Raw genomic sequence first — 23,609 nt, 5'->3', positions numbered from 1 at the left:
GAGAAGGAAAAGTTCAAACAATTATGAAAATGCAAAGAAGCACATTATAAAACCAAATAAATTCTGAACCAAAAATCCTTCTTGGACCTATGATTTTACAAGCGTTAGAATTATGTAAGGTTAAAAAGGAATGACAGATTGCAAGTGTTCTATAATATAAACAGTGTGTACATTGGCATTAAAATACGGCTCACTGGGTCTATAAACCTCAAGTACCAGCAGGAAAAATAATTTAAATCTGTCTGTACGCCAAAGTGTAGACAAGCCTTAAAAAGGGAGGGGGGGCTTTTGTAAGCTAGATATGGAGGAGGTGATTGTTTCTCCCGGTGGAAGAAGCCTGACACTATGCACCCAACATTAAGGACATTTAACTTTGTGTTTTAAAAAATAATGCTGGTGTGCTAAAATGTACATTTGCATGTAACGTACATTCCCATGGCCCATTAATTGCACTTTTTACAGCAGTTCTTAAAATGCTCTCAGTGATAATTGTGCAATTTAAAAATGCTTGGCTGGATTGTCCCTACTATTTGTTGGGATAACGTTTGTTTTCCTTATTTGAATAAACAGTTATGACTCTTGTGATGTTTCCTGGAACTATAATTATACTAATTTTCTAACATGAATAAAATAAGTATGACTTGCCACCTTCGTAGAACTATGGTTACTGTCAGTGCTGTTTAATTATTTAAACTTTTAAAAAAAGGGGATCCTATTAGAATTTCTTGCTCAAATGTATACATTATAATGATGGAAGATCTGCATTTGTCATAATCGATACAGCCTATGTGTAAGTCAGTGCTGAAAATACTGGTACCTGGTCATCTGTATCAAAATGTGCCTTTTGCTGTTGGCATAATTCAGTTAAATTAAAGAGCTGCTAAGTCCCATTGTTTTCAGTGGAAGAAAACATATAAATCCCTGAAATCAGTGGGATTTGACGTTTTAGCTTCAGCTGGATCATACCTTATACCTATAAGTATCTGCTAAATTCATCTTCATGAACAACTAGTAGTCGTTTTTTATGTGGAATTTGAGCTAGTAGTAGAGCTCCAAGCTGACCGATCTGTTCTACGCTATATTTTATGAGAATGAAGTCATCTCTTGATGTTTCTTGTAAAGGAGATTTTGGATTACACCTCAGGGATTCTGTCATGGTTATGGTTTAAAAAATATCCTAAGAAACTGATATATTTTTATGATGACTGCTACTTTTACAGTCCATGTGACCCAGAGTATAATTGCCTATTCACTCACCTTGCCCTAGAGGCACGAAACTTTTTATGTCACAAAAGTCTCAACGTTTTATAAATTTTGGATGGTAATATTGTAAAAGGTTCTGCAGATAAGCCAGCTGCACAGAATCCTCTCTTCTTGTTTGTTTTTTGTTTTAACTCCCTACAGGTGTTCTCATGAAGTCACAGTCTTCTGCCGTTTTTCACACTGAGCAGCTTTTATAATAGTAACCTGGTTATCTACTTGGCTTTTCCTAGCTTTGTTTAATTATTGATACTATTTTCCAGCACTGACATCTTTCTGTCTTGCGCCTGGCTAGGTTTGTTATGGTTTCTCTACTGGTTGGCTATTTATGAAACGATAATTTTTTAACGAGCTGCCAATTGGTGTTGATTGTTATTGATGGTAGTTAATTATGACACTTTTAAATGTTTTAACTGGTCATTGCCTTCATTTCTGGTTTTATTCTGGAAGATGTTGGCTGAGAGATGGGATATAAATTCTTTAAATAAACAAGTACTTTTTGAAGAAATGGAGGGTTGATGGGCTTGGAGCCCCATTCTCATTGGCAAAATGAACTGATGGCAAGTCCTGTTACCAAATGTCCACACCTTGTTTGCATGGGATTAGCATTGCGAGTGGTGGCAGGCAGGTGGCACTTAAGGAGTCAGATTTGGTCCTGGGGTTTTCGGTAGCTGATCCATAGCATAACTGGAATAGTTATGGGTATTTCCACAATGAGCTTATATCACCATATTTTCCCGTGTATAAGACGCCCCCATGTATAAGATGGCCCCTATTGTCGGGCGGGGTGGGCAGCGACCGATTTGAATGCTGGACGCCAGCCTGCCAGGGCAACTGGCCTCTTTCGCAGCTTGCTCTCTTTTCCGCCCGTCAGCTGACGGGTGGGGAAGAGAGTGAACAAGAGGCCGGTGGCCCTGGCCGGCCGACATCTGGCGTTCAAATTGGTCGCCGCCCACCCCACCCACAATAGGGGCTGGATTCCGGCTGGCCAGGGCGACTGGCCTCTTTCGCCGCTCACTCTCTTCCCCACCCGACAGCTGACGGGTGGTGAAGAAAGCGAGCAAGAGGCCGGTGGCCCTGGCCAGCCAGCATCCAGCATTCAAACCGGTTGCTGCCCACCCCGCCCGACAGCTGTCGGGCAGGGCCAGCGGCAACATCTTCGGGCTGGGCTTCCATGTATAAGACAACCCCCATAGTCTTAAACACAGAAAAATACGGTAATTACCCATTTCAGGTGTTGGCTTGCTTTAATCATGGACCAGTTATTAAACCCAGAACTCAATGCACATGGAAAAATTATACTTATTACACAGTCATGTTACAATATGTTATATTCTCAACACATATTTTAGTAATCTGTTCTAGACAGTCATTGAGAGCTTAAATGAGTTTGCACAAATTCTCCTTTTGTGTAATAATATTTGATACTATTTGGTACCTTGTGGCACAACTTGAGAACTGCTGCCATGAGTAAACCAAGCCCAAGCCTGTTGAGTGATGTACAGCCCTAATCCTAAACTGGAATTAAATCACTGGTTTCAGTGGGGGTTACTTCCCAAGAAACTATGCACAAGATTTCCACCTTCATCAGATAGCAAGAGTTAATGTTAGGACAATCACAAGTCTGAAGGAATTTTGAGTCATGCTTAATGCCTCTTAAATAAGACACTTTCTGAAACAGTCCTGTATCCTTTATACCACCAGGTACATAACTGGAACTTTATCTTGCTTTCATTACCGCTGAATATCAGTCTTGTGCATCACATCCAAACAAATATCTATCTGTCTGTCTGTCTGTCTGTCTGTCTGTCTGTCTGTCTGTCTGTCTGTCTATCTATCTATCTATCTATCTGTCTGTCTGTCTGTCTGTCTGTCTGTCTGTCTGTCTGTCTATCTACTCACTCATCTGGCAGGGTATCAGCCTTTTAATCTTCCTTTGTTCCCCTCCCTTTTCTTCTGTTCTGATGTTAATTAAATACAATGGAAAATATTTAGAATGGCATTGTATAAACATTTCATTGGAAAGTTTGATTTTGTTATGTTATATTAAAATCTTGCTTGTGTTCATTATACAGATACAGAATCTTGAGCTGGTGGAACTTTACTGTGAAGGCAATCCATTGCTTCAGAAGCATCCAGTTAATGCCATACAAGAAGAGGATGTTTTGACTCTTAAGGTTACAAATTACAGAAATTATACTTTTTTTTTACTTGTAGTTTTCAGAGGGCTTTGTTTTCAAATGCCAAAGTAATTTAAAGCCTGGTCAATCAAATTATTCTAAAGACATGATGAAAATTACTACTACTCTGGTGGGCATGCATCAGATTTTTTAAAATTACTTGAATAATTTAAAAAAAACATGGATCTTTGGTGTTTTACCACCTGTGATTCCTATGATGCAGGATATCAAAAGTCTTGGGGGTGGGACAGGGTTCTTTTTCAAATTATACCCACTAAGCAAAATCTTTTCCTAGCTCTGAAACTATTTCCAAATCCTTTCTGGCCTTTGTCTTTGTTGAGATTAAAAACAGATTCTGTCAAATTATTTGCTCCATCTAAATTATATACATTTAAAATAAATTTGTATTACCACTTGCAGACAGAACTGTTAAGCAAATGCCACTTGTTTCTAGTGCCAGATTACACCGTATTGTGTAGTTTAGGCAAACATCTGTTCCAATAAAGAAGTTCCTGTTTTTGTTAGGAGCAGTTTTGAATCCCTATGTGTCTAGTGTTTTTATTCTTGTTTGTACCACTGATTTTGTAGCAAGTAATACATTAAAAGTGTTTTATTTTTCTAAACCCTCATACCAATATCTAATTTTTAAAACAGAAACAGAACATAATATTTCAAAATTCTACCAAATAATCTCCTTGGGGCAGGGCTTGCATATATCTTTTGGTAGGGTTGCCAACCTCTAGGTACTAGCTAGAGATCTCCCACTATTACAACTGATCTTCAGGTGACAGAGATCAGTTCCCCTCGAGAAAATGGCCGCTTTGGCAATTGGAGCCCTCCTCAGGTTCCACCCAAAAAAACCTCCCGCCGGTGGCAGAGAGGGACCTGGCAACCCCATCTTTTGGAAAAGTTTAGAGCAGCATCCATAATTACAAAATAAGTATTTATTCTGGAAAAAGCCAGGTGTTAATAATGGGCAGTTTTTATTAAAGGAAACTTTATACCAAAAAGGGCTACCAATTTAAACATTAATTTGAGATAATAGTGTGTTTTGTGCCCAAATTTCCTGCTTCCCCACGGTACTGTGCTGCATTCACGCACCTCCCAGGGTTTCCCCAACTTTTCTCCAAACGTTCTCAAACTTGGTTTGATGTAAAGTTGTAAAGAAGATTCCAGTAAAGCCTAGATGGCTACCATGTGGATAGGAAAGATTGGATTCAGTCCTGTCCGTCCCGTCCCCCCGCAGATGGCCGACATTTTCCATGACACTGTCCCTGTGGCAGCAATTTCCTCCCCGGCCATTGTTTTTTTTTAAAAAAAATTGGCAGTTGAATATCATTATATTAATATAACATTATATCAACATGTGTAACGGGTTCTCTAAATTCCCTGCTTTCATTTAAAAAAGTAAGTCTCTATCCCCCACTATTGCAGAGATATAAGGAGAAAGGTAGATATAAGGAGAAAGCCTCTGCAGTAGAAGAGGCTAGAGACAGTTCAGAGAACCGGTTACACATTTTGTTATATTGATATAATGATATTCAATTGCTGATTTAAAAACAACAACCTTAGAAGTGGCTTCCGGTGGTGTGCTGGGATGAGTACGACGTTCTCTCAGGCTGTCCTGAGAGAAATCCAAGTTTGCGCTAATTTAGGGGTGATATATGCACCCCAATCCGACCCTTGCAAGTGGGTCGGACAGCAGGAATTCCCTGCAGCCCGCAAACGCAGTTTGACCTCCCAAAGACTCTGAGGGAGCTTTTTATAAGTCCCCCAGAGCTTTGGACGCCGGTCCTGCGAGGGCAATTAGGGAAAGGAATCGCCAAAACGCAGCTTTGGCACAAGGCTCTACCCTCCACCACCTTAACACCAACACAAGGACTATTTTAAGAAAAGAACCTCACCTCTCGATGCCCAAGTGAGTACAAAGAACCCTTCGTTTTTTACTGGCATCACCGTACAACTGGGGGGTAGATGAAGATATTCCCAGTGCCCTTGCTCCTCCCTTATCTCAATCGGGAAAGTTTGATTCGTAAATTCCATCAGGATTAGCGGCAGGAGCCTTATCAGACAGATCAGCTTAAATCAAAACAAAGAGTTGGAAGGACGCTTAGATGATGGACTAAAATTTCCACCAATGAGAAGCAACTTCGAGGGAAGGGGAGGGTGAATTTCTTCCTGATTTTCTGGTGAAAAAGAGTTTCCTGCCACGTTAGCAGCAAGGGATTCATCAGACCGGAAGCCCCTCTATACCACCCTCTCTATCATCTGAGTCACAACAACAGGAAGCAAGCTGGAGGACCGGATACGCGTCGCACTTGAGTTACACAGAAATAGTTCCTAAAGGAAACAACCATCGAGATGAGGCTGTAGAAGGTCCACGGCAACTACAACTTCCGGAATACTTCCTGGTAGACCCGACCTAGAGCGTCCAATAAAACTCGTTGGTATTTCAAAACTTTATTAAGCTGTTTTAAAGCCAAATTTAGCTCTTTTCAACCCGAAAAATTATCAAGCTGATCATTGAATTACCCTCTATTAACTACCACCTGGAGGGCCCTGTCTGAAGATATGACTTTTACCAGTCTTATTCCAATGTAAATGTCTGGAACTCGACCCCGCTCTGGCTCATTGCATAGCCCTGCCTATACTAAACTGAAGGACTCAGTACAAGTTTTAGCCATGGATAAGAAATTACAAGATATGTTAGCCAAACAAACAGAGGCAACAAATAAGCAGCTTGAACAGATGTCTACACAGATGTCTACACAGATGGCACAGTTAACTTCTATGATGACAAACCTAGGTCAAGCATCTCAAGCTATTGATCACAAATTGGGTGTGATAACAGGAGATCTTAAAGAAGTAAAAACCCAAATGAGCATTATGCAGTCAGACATGCAAACAATGGACTTATCAATAAAGAAAGTGATGGAAGAGCATAAGGATACAAAGAAAAAATTAGTAAGCCAAGAAAAACAGATTGAAACAATACAATTAAATCAGATAACTGTAAAAGATCAAATAGCAATGATGGAGATGAGAGTGAGAGAGACCAACCTTCGTCTGCGCAACCTTCCAGATATGATGGGAGACAACAAAGAAACTGTAATCCCAAATCTGGCTTACCTGTTTCAGATGGATGAACAAGAATTGAACCAAGCTATTAACAGAGTATACAGAATACCATTACCTGCTAGAATGAAAAGATCTAAGCCAAGAGACCTGATGATAGTGTTTTATGACACTAGGATCAAGGATAAGATCATGAAGATGCATTATGACAACCCAGTGTCAGCAGGAGATATTCCTCTAATTTTATTAAAGGACATACCAAGACATTTACTTTCACAGAGGAATAATTACAGAGAATTTGTGTCTGTTTTGAAAGCTAATGGTATTAAATATCGTTGGATTATGCCACAAGGCTTGGCTTTTACCTACAAAGAAATGAAAATGACAATCACATCTACAGCAGATGTGGGAAAATTTCTGAGAAAATATAAATCAGACCTTAAAGGATTAACTGGGGATCAAAAGGAAGAGGAAGAAGAACAACAAGAAGAAGAAGAATCACAGGGAGCAGCAGGAGGAACTAAATTATAGACTGTATATTTTGCTTCAACAATCACTGTACCATGGCAAAAGTAATTTCTTGGAATGTGAATGGTTTGAATGAAAAAACTAAAAGGGCTAGAATTTTTAAATATTTACAGAAGTATAAATACTCCCTAATCTGTTTACAAGAGACTCATATAGCAAAAAAACACAAAAAATATTTGGATAGGCAAGTGCTTGGACAAGCATTTGTGGCATCGGCTGAAACAAAAACTAAGGGAGTAGTAATATATGCTCATCCTAGCCTTAGTCCTGAACTACTATATAAAGACAACGAAGGGAGAATTGTAATTATAAAAACTAAAATATTGGGGCAAAAGACGATTGTGGTAGGAATATATGCTCCCAATGAAGGAAAAACAAAATTCTATGGACAATTGCATGAACTGATCTCTCAGTTCGCCAATGACCAGATTTTATTGATGGGTGACTTAAATGGTGTTACTCTCCCAACTTTGGACAAAAAAACAAAAGCAAAAGACGAAAATGAAGGATGCTTACCTAAAACTTTCTTCACCATGGCTACAGAATTGGAACTACAAGACACCTGGAGAACAATGAACACTACAGCCAAAGAATATACCTTTTATTCAGCAAGACACGACTCACACTCCAGAATAGATATGATTTGGTCTAGTAAATCAATATTCACGCAACTACGTAAAATACATATTTTACCAAGAACTTTTTCTGATCATAATCCGATTACATTTGAGTGGAACAATAAACAAGCATTTAGATGGAGATTGAATGATAAACTTTTAAAGGAAAACAAGATTCAAAAAGAATTATATGATCTGATTAAATATTTTTTTGAAGCCAATCTTAATGGAGAAACTACGTTGAATACAGTGTGGGATGCGTTTAAAGCAGTTCTAAGAGGATTTATGATACAGAAACATGCAGCGTGGAGGAAAACTCAACTACAACTTACCAACAATATACTTTGGGATTACAAAATTTGGAACAAAAACTTGTTATGGCGTTACAAGAAGAAGAGAAAAATGAAATACAAATGAAGATTTCTGTATCTAAACATCAATTAAATTTGGTCATAATGGAGGAAATGAATAAGAACTTAAAATTTGCCAAACAAAAATATTTTGAACATGCTAATAAACCTGGGAAATTTTTAGCAACACAATTGAAAGACTCATTTCAGAAGAAGATTATAACAAAAATTCAAACTGCTAAAGGACCAGTTCATTCAACTATAGATATACAAAAAGAATTTGTTTCATTTTACACTAAGCTGTATCAGAAAGAAAATATCTCCAAACAGAAAATAGATAAGTTTTTAAGCTCAATACAGATGAATATTCTTTCAGTAGACCAACGAGAATGGATAGACGCTCCAATTACAAGGGAAGAAATACAAGAAGCAATAATGAAACAAAAGACGGATAAGACACCTGGACCAGATGGAATAACTGCTTTATTTTATAGAACATTTAGTGACAACTTAGCAGACTTCTTCGTATCACTTTGCAATACAATTTTGGATAAGGGAGTAGCCCCAGAAACTTGGTCGCATGCATACATATCGTTGATACCCAAGGAAGGAAGAGACCCAGAAAGAACATCAAATTATAGACCTATTTCGTTGTTAAATGTGGACTATAAGATTTATGCCTCGATCTTATCGAATAGGATAAGAAAATTTATCAAAGACCTTATACATGAAGATCAGGCGGGCTTTGTTCCAGGAAGGCAAATTAAAGATAATATAAGAATCTTATTGGACTCATTAGAATATTATGACCAGAATATACAACGATCAGCCGCCTTTGTATTTTTGGATGCGGAAAAAGCCTTTGATATGGTCTCATGGGACTTTATGGAAAAAACATTGGTAAAATTAAATTTTGGAGACCGTTTTTTGAAAGGTATATCAGCCATTTACACATCCCAACATGCGAAAATTTTGGTGAATGAATCAATGTCGGAAAATTGTCAAATTAAGAAAGGAACTAGACAAGGCTGTCCTTTGTCTCCGTTATTATTTTTGTTGGTGTTGGAAACACTATGTTGTAAACTAAGGAGTATGGAGGACATTCGTGGTCTAAAAATTAAAAAACATGAATTTAAATTGAGAGCATTCGCGGATGACCTCCTGTTAATTCTGGAAAACCCAACACAATCAATGAAGTTACTACAAGAGACTCTGGACGACTTTGGGGAAATATCGGGATTTAAAGTCAATCAAGAAAAAACAAAGACAATATTCAAAAATTTATCAGAAATAGAACAACAGGAATTCAGTACGTTTACAGATTGGGAGAAGGCCAATAAAGTTAAATACTTGGGAATCTGGATCTCAGCGAAGAACAAAGAACTGTTAACCAACAACTACCTTAAATTATGGGGTAAAATAAAAACTGATATGATTATTTGGTCAAATAAAAAGTTGTCACTATTGGGACGTATTTCAACAATTCAAATGAATGTGTTACCAAGGATGCTCTTCTTATTCCAAAACTTGCCTATAATATCACATGTTAAATACTTTGATACTTGGAGGAAAGACATTTTAAATTTCATCTGGCAAGGGAAAAAACCGAGGATTGCTTATAGATATCTGGTGGACCTTAAAGTTAGAGGAGGCTTAGCACTACCAAACTTTCAACTTTACGCTGAAGCGGTAGCCTTAACATGGCTAAAAGACTGGATAACCTTATTAAATACACGTTTACTGGAGCTTGAAGGCTTTAATAATATTAGTGGATGGCATGGCTATTTATGGTATGATAAAATTAAGATACAAGCATCATTTAGGAATCATATAATCAGGTCCTCTCTACTGCGCATCTGGATGAAATACAAACATATTTTGGAACCAACAACTCCGATGTGGATTTCACCGCAAGAAATGTTAACACTTCGACCACTTAGACCGGACAAATTCATAATTTACCAGGAATTAATTAATTGGGAGGGGAAAAAATGTTCATTAAAGGAATTTCAATTTCTCAAAGAGGATTTACAATGGTTGCAATATTGTCAGATTAAATCAGTTTTTGTACAAGATATGAAAAATGGATTTTCTAAAGAAAAGTCCCCTTTCCACAAGATGTTACTAGAGAACAATCTGAAATTGATCTCTAAAATGTACAATCTACTCTTAACATTATATTGTGAGCAGGAGACAATTAAACCAACTATGATTGATTGGGCTCAAAATATTGGACATGATATTCCTTTAAACAAATGGGAAAGACTTTGGTCAAAAGATTTGAAAGGAATAAATGCGCAATCAATTCGAGAAAACATTTATAAAATGATGTATAGATGGCATTTAACACCTAAGAAGATGGCAAAGATATATAAAGTGACATCCCCCAAATGTTGGAAATGCAATAAGGAAATTGGTTCCTTTCACCATATGTGGTGGACTTGTGATAAAGCTAAAGACTTTTGGGATATGATATACAATGAACTGAGACTAATAGTACAAAAAAATATACCCAAAACACCAGAAATGATGCTATTAAGTATGATACCTGACGACTTGCTAATACAAAGAACTTTTTTGATTTATGCTACAACAGCTGCGAGACTGCTTTATGCAGCAAAATGGAAGGGGGCAGAAATTCCCGAGAAAAAAGACTGGATTGGGAAAATGTTCGAATTGGTGGAAATGGCAAAACTTACAGCTATTTTAAATGAAAAAGACAAAGTTCGATTCTTAGGGGAATGGGAGGATTGGATGAAATACTGTGAATATGAATTAAAACTGGGGAAAATGGAAGAATACTTATTAATCTGATCTAGAAGATACAATTAATATTAAGAGTTATAATCATATAGATTAATAGAAAATGTTTTATGAAAGTTAAATGAATTTATAACAGTTAAGATCAGACCAATTACGATGGGATGAATATTTTATTAAGAGGAGGAGAGAGGTGATGGGGAAGTCATAAATTTTCCTCTAATTTGTTTTTTTTTGTTATGAATTCAAGAAATTATAACAACATAGAGTTAGAATTTTGATTTTGAATTTCATATTGCTTTTATTGTTGTTTACTATCATGGAAAATTTGTATTATAAAAACCAATAAAATTATTATAAAAATAAAATAAAAACAACAACCTTAAATATCCCAGTGGCCCAGGGGAGAGGGAAATGACTGTTGCTGAGGGATTGAGGTAGGGATACTGAGGCAGGAAACCTGCCGTGTGGAAGCCCCATTACTTCTGTACTGTATCGTCAGCCACTAGATTGCTAGCCTCCAGATGGTGCCTGGAGTTCTCCCAGAATTACAATTGATTGCCAGACTGCACTGATCATTTTCCCTGGAGGAAGGCAGTTTTGGAAGATGGACTGTATGAAATTACATCCCTGCTAGTTAGTTTCGGTTTCTCTTGACTGCCCCACTCAGAACTCCGCTTGAAACCAGATAGTCAGGTACCCAAATAAAACATATTAACTAAGATTAATTTATGTTGTTAGTTTCCCTATTTGTTTTCATTATCTAGGAGTTGCCAAATTAGGATTGGGAAATTCCTGGAGATTTTGAGAGAGGAGCCTGGGATGGACCTCAGTAGGATATAAATCCATAGCTAGAGTCCACCCTCCAATGCAGCCATTTTCTCCAGTGGAACTAATCTCTGTCGTCTGGAGATCAGTTGTAGTTCTGGGAGATCTCCAGGCCCTATCTGGAGGTCAACAACCCAAGGACTATAACAAATAGGAATTTTAAAAGTGTTTTTCTGTTCTCATCAGTTAATAAATAAATGCATGTCCACATCAAATGTAGCATTTTTTAAAATTCATTCTTGTATGTAACAGCAAATTCATACCAGTTCTCCATCATTCCTGGGCTTTCCTGAAAACTACTGACATATGATGATGATGCACATGTATATTTTTCTGCAGCTACTCACATTGGGTAGGTTGGTTGAGATAATAATTATCTACACAAAGAACAAGTCTCAGGAAACTCCAATGAGAATTCTCTCATTGGATTACTGTATGAATTCTTTCTAGAATATTTTCTTATCTATCTGTAACCAAATTTCCTTTGGATTTCACTACTCATAGATGTGGCCACTAGCTAAGGCTATGTCAGTCTTTTGATTGGACCCATGCCACTTTGTTGGAAGTGATTGTTAAATTAATTATAAAGAATAAATGCAGCATGCTTAATACATAGCTTGATTGTAATTCGTTAACTGGTGGTTTCTGTATAAAAGTATGTTAAATATTGGAGTAGGAAGTGTTAATTTTGAGTTTGTCATCTTTTCAGTAATACAGGATATTCTGGTTTCTCCCCCAATAAAACAGGAAATAACAGCAAGATTTATTCTTGCTCAGCTGAAAAGCAACAACCTTTCTTTACTCAGAGCAATCAAGCAGAATGCAGAAGCACAGGATATACTTTCTCAGCAAGAAGAATGTGCTCAGTGTGGATGTGGTTTTCTGAATATGTGGCTAGAATGTGTACAGTTTGTAGATGTGAAACAGGTAAAACAAGTGGGAAACCCACAGGAGGCATCTCATTTTGCTCTTGTATCCCCCACTGTTTATTCTTTCTCTCCCCCAGACAGACCCACGTAGCCTCTCCTCCCTCCCTCTCACCCAGCCACCAACCTACCTACCTAACTACCTACCTATATCTGTCTTCCCAGGTCTTTAGCTTTCCCTCCTTCCTGCCCACTGTCGGCCCTTTTTCTTCTGTCCCACCACTACCTTTTAAAGTTCTCCTGCTAGTCAACCTTTCTTTCTTCACTCCCATTTCCTTGCTTCCTCCTCTCCCATCAGACCTTTGTCTTTTTCAGTTTCCCTTTGGGTTTGTAGAAAAATCTGGCCTGTCTCTCCCTGGCTGCATTGTGTGGATTGTCTTGTCCACATTCTTGGGCCCAGTTCAGAATTAGACATAATGATATTTGAAGTATTTTGTTAAGTTCTGCTGTGCCCTGCTACTTTTGACCAACTCCAAAGCCAGTTCCTTGTTTTCTGCGGGACCTTAAAGAGTTCCGCAGGGCCTGCAAGACAGAGCTATTCCGCCAGGCCTATGGTTGAGGACAGCCGTGAATGTCATCTGCTGGCCTCCCTATTCCCCCTCCTGTTTTATTATTGATGTTAACTGAGGGGTAACCTGCTGCTTATATCCAGAAATATGAGTAGTATTTAGGCACCATCTGTAGTTTAGGTAGTTTTTTAAGTTTTAAATTGGGATTTTATTGTTTTGAATTTAGATTCGTTTGGTTAATTTTATTATTGATTATATTAATGTATCTTATATGATGTTACCCACTCTGAGCCTGGCTTTGGCCAGGGCGGGTGAGCTATAAATCACAAAAATAAATAAATAAATGATTCCTGATCACAAAAAAGACTAGCTAGATCTGACTGAGGTCCATCTAGGCCAGCATTCTGTTTCCATCACCATGGTTAGCCATCTGCTTTCTGAGTTACTATAGCCTTACTCATATGTCAGCAATGCTGATTCTATGACCTTAAGCAGATCATGAGAGAGAGGGCATCTTGGCCATCTTCTGGGCACGGAGTAGGGGTCACTGGGTGTGTGTGGGGGAAGTACTTGTGAATTTCCTGCATTGTGCAGGGAGTTGGACTAGATGACTCTGGTGGTCCCTTCCAACTCTATGATTCTGTTTGTCTGCCATAGTTGCTGTTCTTATATGTTGCAGCCTTTCTTCCCATTTATTGAATCAATTTTTTAAAATCTCCCAGCCATCCTACAATGAAGCATTCCATCTTTACAACAAACTCATAATGCATGTTTATAGTCCCAAGATAACCCAATAATTGTCATAGCTGGATGAAGTTTTGAACCTACTACATGTCTGCTACATTTTTATCTCTTCCTTCTTTCAAAGGAGTTCATGGTTCTCTCCTTCTCATGGTATCCTCAAAAGAACCGTGTGAGGTAAGTGATGCTAACAGAGAGTGACTGGCCCAAGGTCACCCAGCGAGCTTCGTGGTAGAGTGTAGATTGGGACTCAAGTCTCTCAGATCTTAGTCCTAAACTCTGACCACTACGCCATACCTGAGCTTTCCATATACAAGCCCAGCACTCTAGCCACTACATCACAATGGCTCTCTCTTTTTCAATGCTGATGATGCAGCTTTTAAACTTGAAGATTGCTGTAGCATTTTCTTAGCACTAGAGTTAACAAGAGGTTATGTGTGTAGGTGCCTTCAGAAGTGTAATCCGAACTGTGGTTTCAGAATCTTTATATCTGTGTGTACACAAGCATGCTTTGCGGCGATATCGGGAAAAAGAGGAGGCAATTCTAAATTTACAATGTTATTGACTACAAGGTGTCAAAAAGGTAAGAAAAGAGGCAGTTGAAGTGCCACTCAAAGAGATATAATCCACTGTGTAAACAGTAATCATACCCAGTTATAACCCAACCCACAAAAAGCAAAGACTAAGCCCATCGGTTTGGTAGCTGGTTGAAAAGTGTCAACAAACAAAGGGAAAATAAGTATCAGTAAGAGGGAAAGCAGGGGGATTAGAGGAGCTGGGTGCTGCAGCTGACAAGGACACAGTGGTGCAGGGAATAAGAGAGCGGGAAGGGTTAGAGATGAGAATTGGTCTGAGACCTTTTCTGCATGCTCAACTTACTCCTGATTTTCTTGGCAGTTTATTCACGAGCATTGAAATCGCTTTAGGCATGGTTCTTAGGCACGTCTGCCCTCCCCGTGTATTTTTACAGTTGCAGAGTCAGTTTATTTTTTCCACACATGCCTTAAATAATGAGGATTTTCAATGGAGGGTGCTGTCATCATTGGTGTTGTTACAAGTGGTGTCATAGCATCCCCCTCATTTTTTAAAAAAAGGCCCTACAATATCGATACATTGATTTAGTGTTGTGACAGTAGTTTAAGCAGATTCTCTGAATTCCCAGCTTTCATTTTTTAAAAGTAAGTCTCTAGCATCTTCCTTGTGGAGCTATAAGGGAAAAGGCATATCTCCACAAGGGAAGGGATTTACTAGAGACTTTTTTTGTTTAATGGAAGCTGGGAATTTAGAGACCCTGCTTAAACTATCATCACAACACTACATTGATATATTAATTTTTTAGGGCTGTTAAAAAATAAATACTGAAACCACTTGTCTTCGGGGAGGAGAGGGAGTGGCTTGACAATGACGACAGTCCAGTCATTGGGAAGTGGGATGGAGATGGGTGGGACAAGGAAACTCAATATAAATATTACACATGAGGAAAAATCTGACTCAAAATTGGCTTCCAGAAAAAGATCAGGGTGAAAGTGGTTTGAAGGAACAAAAAGAAAGAATAACAAAACAACAACAACAGAAAATAAGCTAAAAATAAAGTCACAAAAATGTCTGCGGAAATTGGGGGATAAACCGAAGCAGTGTTGGCTAGAAACAACAGGAAAAACCCATGTGGAAAAGGCTGCAGTCTTGGGTAGAGAGGATTTCTGTTCTGAGGAAGGAGAAGAGCTGGTTGGAGGAAGGTGCAGAGGGTTTGTTTGGGGAAGAGGGAGAAGGGGAGTGAGGGAAGAGAAGAGGGTTTTGGATTGCAATAGCAGAAGGGAATGTGGCAAGCAACGGGGAGACAGAAAAGAAGAGGGCTTTTGATCTGGGAGGGTGAGCAGAGGAATGAAGGAGAGAAGTTTGGGTCACACGTTGCCTGATCCAAAGCATGAACAATGTCTGTGAGGCCCAGAAGTAGCTGCATGGGGGTGGAGGACAGTTTGCGATAAACTGTACCTCGCTTTCTGGTTTGAAAGCCCTTCCTTTTAACTCAAAATTTACAGGTTTTTTGGTCAGATGGTGTAAAAGGTAAAGGTAAAGGTCCCCTGTGCAAGCACCGGGTCATTCCTGACCCATGGGGTGACGTCACATCCCAACGTTTTCTAGGCAGACTGTTTATGGGGTGGTTTGCCAGTGCCTTCCCCAGTCATCTTCCTTTTACCCCCAGCAAGCTGGGTACTCATTTTACCGACCTCAGAATGATGGAAGGCTGAGTCAACCTTGAGGTGGCTACCTGAAGCCAACGTCCGTTGGGATCTAACTCAGGTCGTGAGCAGAGCTTGGACTGCAGTACTGCAGCTTACCACTCTGCGCCACGGGGCTCCTGTAGATGGTGTAAGAGGAGGATAAAGATTATTTCACTGGGAGTGATTCAGGGTCTGGATACCATTGGGCACAGGAAAAGCTCTGCTGTTGTTATTTAATTCTGGAAGTAGCTTGATTGCTCTGTTATATAGCACCAGATTTTTTCTGTTGATGTGGGAATGGCCACTGATGGCTCATAAGTGCCAGTTATCCTGCTTTTCCTGTTTTGAGGTGATATGAAGTTGCAGGTTAGAGGGGATTCACAACTTCCTTGTTACCTCATAATGAGTCAGCATTCATTTTGTTTGATTTCACTGAATAGTCAGTTAAAGTCATCTTGGCGTAGCCAAGATGGATTCTCACGCTGTCTTTTACTAGCATCTTCAAAGGACTCTGGAGTGTACTTGCAGGTCAACAGAAGATTTTGATATTGGATTCACTGCCTACAACATTCATGTATATTTTTCCTGGCCCTCCATGGATTCTAGTCGAACTGTTTTTTCAGGCTACATAGCAATGCAAGTTGAAACCCATCCCTCCTTCTAGAAGGGGAAACAGATGTCAGGAAGATTTTGGATTTCTGGCTGTCTGTTTAAGGAAGCTATTTTGCTGAATGTTGATAGTGGATCAGACCCCAACTCCCAGCTGACCCCCTGATGAATTGTAAATTAGCTTTTGACCAGCAGGCAACTGCAAACATGTTGGAGTTGCTGTTCAAATTGCTTGATGCAATCTAAACATATCCCTGATCGGCCACAGTCTAATTGCAAGTGTTGAAAGGGTAAGTTTGACTGCCATACAGATTCACTGAGACATTTGCGGCATCCCTAGTGGCTATAGCACAGAAGAAGTCTCAGTTCATTTGCTTCCTTTCAGCCTCAGTATGCATAATTGGGGAAGGAGGGGAGGGAGGCTGTGCACTTGCACTGAATTCAGCCAGGCTAGCAGTGGAAGCCCATGCAAGTCAGGTTGTCATTTAATAATTGCCTGAAGAGGATGAAGGTATTTTTTTTTTTAATGGAGTAGACTTTACCTAAAAATGGGTTGTGGCAAATGGCTTGAATCTAGAGAAGCTTTTCTGCAAACTGAAAGGGTATGTGAGTATGGAATTTCCATCAATGGATTGATGTTTCATAAGCTCTTCCCTCCCTGCAGATCTCTGACTCACGCTGGTACTGGGGTTCCTTATCCCTTAGGAGCAGCATTTTGCGGGTGGTATTTTGGGCTGCAGCAGGAAGGGAAAGACAAGGAAGCCCTGTTCTGCTGATGCAAATCTCTTCTGTCAGTGGAAATTAGCACTTGACTTGAGTGCATGGTGCTTTAGAAATCTTCAGTAGCCCTAGGAAGTTAATATATATGAATCTACACGTCTGTTCATGGTTTCTTAGCTATTCTGATTATCTTGTTCTCCTAGAATCTGACTGTGACTAGTAACCAAATTTGAGATTTGCCATTTGATTATAATATGGATGAGAAATGAAAGGCCTTGAATTCCATTGCCTGGCTCAGATTGTTAATTTTTTTTTCATTTCTCTAAGCTGTGCAATTTTTAACTTTTCCCTAGTTCCTCTCAAAGTTAAAACTGTAGGGAGTAAACTACTTGTGTGTTGCATAATGAACTTTCAACCTTGTATGAAATGATGTAATGTAATGAAAAACTAACTTTGAAAGAGATTAAAGTGAACCTGCCTTGCTCCAAATGAGTTTGACTTGGAGGATCTGCATTTTGGAAAAATCATTGTAACTTTACTACAGCACACTCTTCAATCACACATTCAGCTGAGCCCCAATAAAGAGGGCATCGGTTTCATTTTCACTGTGATTTATTTATTTTTCCATGATTTATAACAATTACCTTTCTAGCTTACAAGGAATAGTGTTTACCATGGAAAGCTGTATTAGTTGAAAACCATAATGTTTGTAGGTTTTTAATTATTACAATGTGTTAGGAGTATTGATGCGACAAACTAAACAGGTTTAAAACTTACTAATAATATGCATAGATTTCATCACAATTTTATCTTTGGTGGGTTTACAGCGGCCTCTCAGTTACAGATAGTTGAGTATCCATATCCAGTACTAAATAAATAGAGAGAGATGGCCTTCAACTATTCGGGCCTTTGTCTCAAGAGCCACATTGGACATGTCCAAGAAAAATTTTAAACTATTTTCTTTGAGCAGCAAGCCTTGATACTGTGTCACTGTCACTTTTTGAAAGACCCCCCTCAGTTTCAGAGTGGTTTTGCCATCTGGGTAGCTGATGTTTGAGAAACAGGTTCAATGCCTTCTTGGGCACTGAATTAGTTGTACAGTTCTTTGGCCCCCTTCCACTACTTATGTAACATTATACCATTTCTCAGGATGTGGAATGATATAATATAGCCCGATCTCTTCAGATCTCAGAAGCTAAGCAGGGGCAGTACTTGGATGGGAATCTGCCAAGGAAGACTTTGCAGAGGAAGGCAATGGCAAGCCACCACTGCTTAATCACTTGCCTGGAAAACCCTATGGGGGTCCCCATAAGTTGGCTGTGACTTGATAGCACTTTACACACACATACTGTCACTCATGTTGGTGAATAATGCTACTTTTGCCAAGTACAATAAAACATCTTGGAAGGGGGTAGCATTTTTAGGGTGTTCAAGTTTTTGGATTTTAACTCATTTTCATCTTTTTAGAGCCCTGACTTGGATGTCCAGGCTAGCATGATTTCATCAGATCTCAAAAGCTAAGCAAGGTCAGCCCTGGTTAGTATTTGTATGGGAGACCACCAAGTAATACCAGGGTCATTATGCAGAGGCAGGCAATAACAAACCACTTCTGAACATCTCTTGCCTTGAAAACAGTTGTGACTAGATGGCACTTTCCACCACCACAATATTTGTAGATGTTTGGTGGTGGAAAGTGCCATCATGTTGCACCCGTAGGGTTTTCAAACCAAGAGATGTTCAGAGGTGGTTTGTCATTGCCTGCCTCTGTATAGTGACCCTGGACTTCCTTGGTGGTCTCCCATCCAAGTACTAACCAGGGCTGACCCTGCTTAGCTTTTGAGATCTTATGAGATAGGGCTAGCCTGGCTCTCCTATTATATCATGCCTGACAGGTATACATAATTAATATTTGACACCATAATCACCAAGCCTTCAGTATCAGGGTTTGGTTTCATAGCTCCTGAAAGTGAATCTGACAAAAAGATGCTATGGCATCCATCACGTCATTGGCTATGTAGTGGCTGAAACGTTGAGCTTAAATTTAGGAAAGCTCAACTTCACGTTCCCAGTCAGACTCTGAAGCTTGCTGGGTAAATAACATGTGACTTTGAGTTCCTTGGCATTTGAGAGCCAGTGTGGCATAGTGATTAAAGTGTTGGACTTGGACCAGGGAGACTCCAGTTCCATTTTCTACTCTCCAGTGAAACTCATTGGATGACCCCGGGCCAGTCACTTTCTCTCATATGACTGTTGTGAGGATAAAATGGGAAAGGGAAAACTCTGCATGCTGCCCTGAGCTCTTTGGAGGAGAGGTGAAATAAAAATGAATTGGATAGACAGGGCAAGGCAAAAACATCGCAAATAATAATGGGTACCAGTTAATAGTGCGTACCAAATTGTTACGCAGAGGAGCATCTATCAAAGGGAGTGGCAAGTACAGCAAGCAACTTTATTTCTGAAAACTCAATCTGTATAGATTTGTATTTAATATGACAGGACCTCTAAATGTATCCATAAAGCTGGTTATATATCAACTTATTTTATGGTACTGGAATTACTGTGGGAATTGTGATTCTGTGAATTGCTTGGCTGTTCCCATATGACTTTGCATAAATGTCCTATGTAGGAGAGAATTATATTATTTCTAAAAACAGTGCTGAAAGGTCTAGTTATGTCAGGAATCTGCTGAGTTGTCCTCAGGTATTATAAAAGAGGAGGAGGACAATTATTTACTCTTTCTGTTGTGGAAAGAATGAGAAGCAATGAGAAGAGTGAACATTATGAAGAACTTCCCTTACAGCACTTTAGCAATGGAACAAAGCCTTCAGGGAAGCGTGGAATCAGTTTCCTTGCGTGTTTTTAAAAGCTGGACAAGTAAATATTGGGATTGCTTTTTAGACATCAAATATTGATACTTTGGGCCAGTGGTGGTCTTGCAAATCCTGAAAATGCAGCACTTGATCTGAGTATGGTGCAAACCACCTTGAGCACATGTCTGGAGAGGTGGATGTAGGTTTTTCCAAATAAAAATAAACAACTCACCACCACTCCTTGGTAATTTCAATAGAGGGATGTGACCACAGGTAAGAACTAAGATCTAGTAATACATTAAGTGTACCCCAATGCCACACTTCAAATAGACCCAGAAACAAAGCACAGAAGGTACATACTTCTGTTATTTATTTATGAGAAACGACTAAATTTTAGACTGTGCACTAAAGACACAAGATAGGAGAACTTCAAACAGCATCCCCACATAAAACTGAGACGACACTTCAAAGGTCTCTAAAAGGGCAACTGCTTGCTACCCGTTCTAAAGCCTGTGTTGAAGTGGCAAAGCTGACGTTATTTTCTAACACCTCATCATCAGGGTATGACATCTTGAGTCTCAGTTTCACTATCCAGCTCTTGGAGTATCATTCAATAAATTAGCTTTCCCTGGACTCCTGTTGGCCAGTCTCCCTCACCAGATTACATAGTGCTGGATGAATCTCTCTTCACAGATGCAAAATTCCTATTGCCTTGCTCTTCAGTGATAAATGTGGCTCCAAGCTCTGAGAGGACAGAGCTGTGACCTTGACACAAAGATTTCTTAATTTTTGAGCATAGTGACTGTTGTCCCTTTGCTGTTCCCTTTGACTGGGTAAGCCCTGACAGACGTCAGGAATTGTTCGCTACGTTGATTGCCGTGAGGGAGATTTGCAAGGAGGCTTCGGTTCGTGCACAAATTTATAAGTCCACAGTGTGGAGTGATCTGTAACGTACTGTAATATTTGTGTCACAAAATATTTCCCCTTTCCTTTCTTTAAAGCGAATGATGACCAGCCGAAACATGCACCCCTTGCCTGTCAGGATACTGCTGTGCTCGTACAAATGCTTTAACCGCCATGATGAAGGACTCTTTGGAATTGCCGTGGCTTAGAGCAAGCAGCGAAAGCACGCAGGGCCTCAACCCTCACGACCACTGCAGCATTCTTAAGAACTGAACTTAAGCCTGCATCAATATTAGTTTAAAAGACGCAGTCATATTGAAAGAATGGTTGCAAAGAAGTGATATCGTCGTGGGCAGAAATTGTCCTCTACAGCTGTGCCGGGCTGGCAGTGTGTTTTGGCAGATTTGACTGTGCTTCTGAAAAGGGATGACTCAAGCTAATGACATTGTTTAACAATGAGGTAAAGTTTTATAATGTAAACTCTAACCTGTGTTACTGTGCTTTGGCTTCTCTGTTAAGTTCTGTCCTGCCTAGTGTGAAATTCTGATGAAGTGCACTCCCTCCACCCCCAGATCTAAGGTCAGGCCTTAAAATGGCAAAAGAATACTTTAACATGTGTCTCGTGATTACGTAGTCCTTGATTTCCATTATAAATCCTGCGTTCTAGAAGTTTATAACTTGGCTTTAGCGGCTGGCATGCAACATTTTCAACTCAGGAGAAAATGTGTTGGAGTGTTTTATAAAAGAAAGAAAAAAGGTGACATATTTTAAGAAGGATTTCTTTTCTCCTAAGACCTTTGACGATAAACGGGCTGTGTGACATGGAAAACACTGGGGAGAGAGGACCATTCCACAAGGGAACAGGCTGTTAGTTAGGTAGAACTTTGATGTGTGTGTTTGCTTTTTCGGTTTTGCTATCAAAGTTTCCCTTTTTGATGCCTGCGAATGTTTTATCTTAATTGTTTCTCTGCTGCAGTTTCTCCTAGTTTACCACTTGTATACCCATTCCCATGTAAAGCATGTGGTTTGACTTCAGTGTTTATGTAACAAGATTATGCAGGCTCTAATCTAAACTGAGTGAAAGTTATTTCAATTTTGAGTAATAAGTGAGACCATGTGCTTGCCTAAAGAACAGACACTTTATATGTCTCTGTTTACAAAAAGCTTCTATGTAAGAATGATTCAACATGCAAACTGAATATCCTATACATGAATCCACTTATTATCAATATATGTGTCAGTACATATTTGACATAATTTTAAATTATAACGGGTGTGCAGCTAGAGAAGGCTATAATGCATTTTTGTCAAAATTTAAAATGGATCTAAATTTTAAAATGGGGGGAAGCACAGTCTACCCTTACAGAAGTGCAACTCCATTCATTGGGGTGGGGATAAACAAAGAAACCCTCTCCCAAGCTCTTTGTTCCTATTCCTCATCCCTCCCTTTAGGATGGTGCACACTGCAGCAAACCTGCTGAGTTTTCATACTTGTCTGCCTCTTGCCGAGTAAAAGTAACAATCCCTGAGCTTAACTTGCACCAAGACATGCAAGCTGAATGTTCTATAAATAAATCCCTGTATGGGAGCCACCATGCCGTACTGGTTAAGAGCAGTGGTTAAGAGCGGTGGACTCTGGTGAACTGGGTTGGTTTCCCCACTCTTACACCTGAAGCCAGCTGAATGACCTTGGGCTAGTCCCAGTTCTCTTAGAGCTCTCTCAGTCTCACCTACCCCACAAGGTGTTTGTTGTGGGGAAAGGTAAAAAGATTGTAAGCCGGTTTGATTCACCTCAAAAGGTAGAGAAAATCGGTATATATATAAAAACTAACTCTTCTTTTCTGCTTCTGCTTCTTAACTACTCTTTGAAGTCACAACCAATTTAAATTTATGTGCCTGAGCCAGGCTTCTACTTTGTCTACATGGATACCTGTGCCGCTGGTTTGTCCCTTTAAAACGAACCTGTAAATAAATAAATCTTAGTTGTTTATATTCAAATCCTGCCTCAGTGATCTCCACAAACTCCTTGTACGCCACAAAACGTACCTCATGGCAGTGAACCCAAGGCCTATATACTGCTTCCGTTAGAACACCTGATAACTGAGGGAAAGGTTTATGGTTCAAAACAAACCTAAATACCAAGTATGTGAGGACGCTGTGAGCGTCCCCTCAGTAGGGAAAAAAAGCTTGTCACAACAAGCTTCTAAAATGTATTGACTTCAATTATAGTGTTGTTGGCTTATCAGTATACCCGATAAAGCTATTAACATTTAATAGCATTAGTGGTTCATTTGAATATTTATGTCAGTCAACACATTTTAGACAGGGTAGATAGTAGGCGCCCTGACCTGGATAGCCCAGGCTAGCCTGACCTCATCGGATGATTCGGATCTCAGACGCTAAGCAGGGTTGACCCTGGCAAGTATTTGGATGGGAATTCTCCAAGGAATTCCAGGGTCGTGACATGGAGACAGGCAACGGCAAACCACCTCTGAACGTCTCTGGCCTAGAAAACCCCATCAGGGGTTGCCATAAGTCAGCTACAGCAAAAAGACAGAAGATAGTACGCAA

General features: G+C 39.5%; 1 protein-coding gene across 1 annotated transcript in view; it reads left to right on the top strand.

Moving 5' to 3' along the window:
* LRRC69 (leucine rich repeat containing 69) overlaps positions 1–21,247 on the top strand; it is a 34,852-nt gene extending 13,605 nt beyond the window's left edge. Inside the window, exons 6-8 of the mRNA XM_056854891.1 lie at positions 3,336–3,437; positions 12,346–12,534; positions 21,137–21,247. Coding sequence (XP_056710869.1) covers positions 3,336–3,437; positions 12,346–12,534; positions 21,137–21,247 — 402 coding nt within the window. The remainder of the gene's footprint in view (positions 1–3,335; positions 3,438–12,345; positions 12,535–21,136) is intronic.
* Positions 21,248–23,609: the final 2,362 nt, after the last annotated feature.

Source organism: Euleptes europaea, chromosome 8 (genome assembly GCF_029931775.1).
Source record: "Euleptes europaea isolate rEulEur1 chromosome 8, rEulEur1.hap1, whole genome shotgun sequence".
NCBI lineage: Eukaryota > Metazoa > Chordata > Lepidosauria > Squamata > Sphaerodactylidae > Euleptes > Euleptes europaea.
This window is presented reverse-complemented; position numbering and strand designations above follow the sequence as displayed.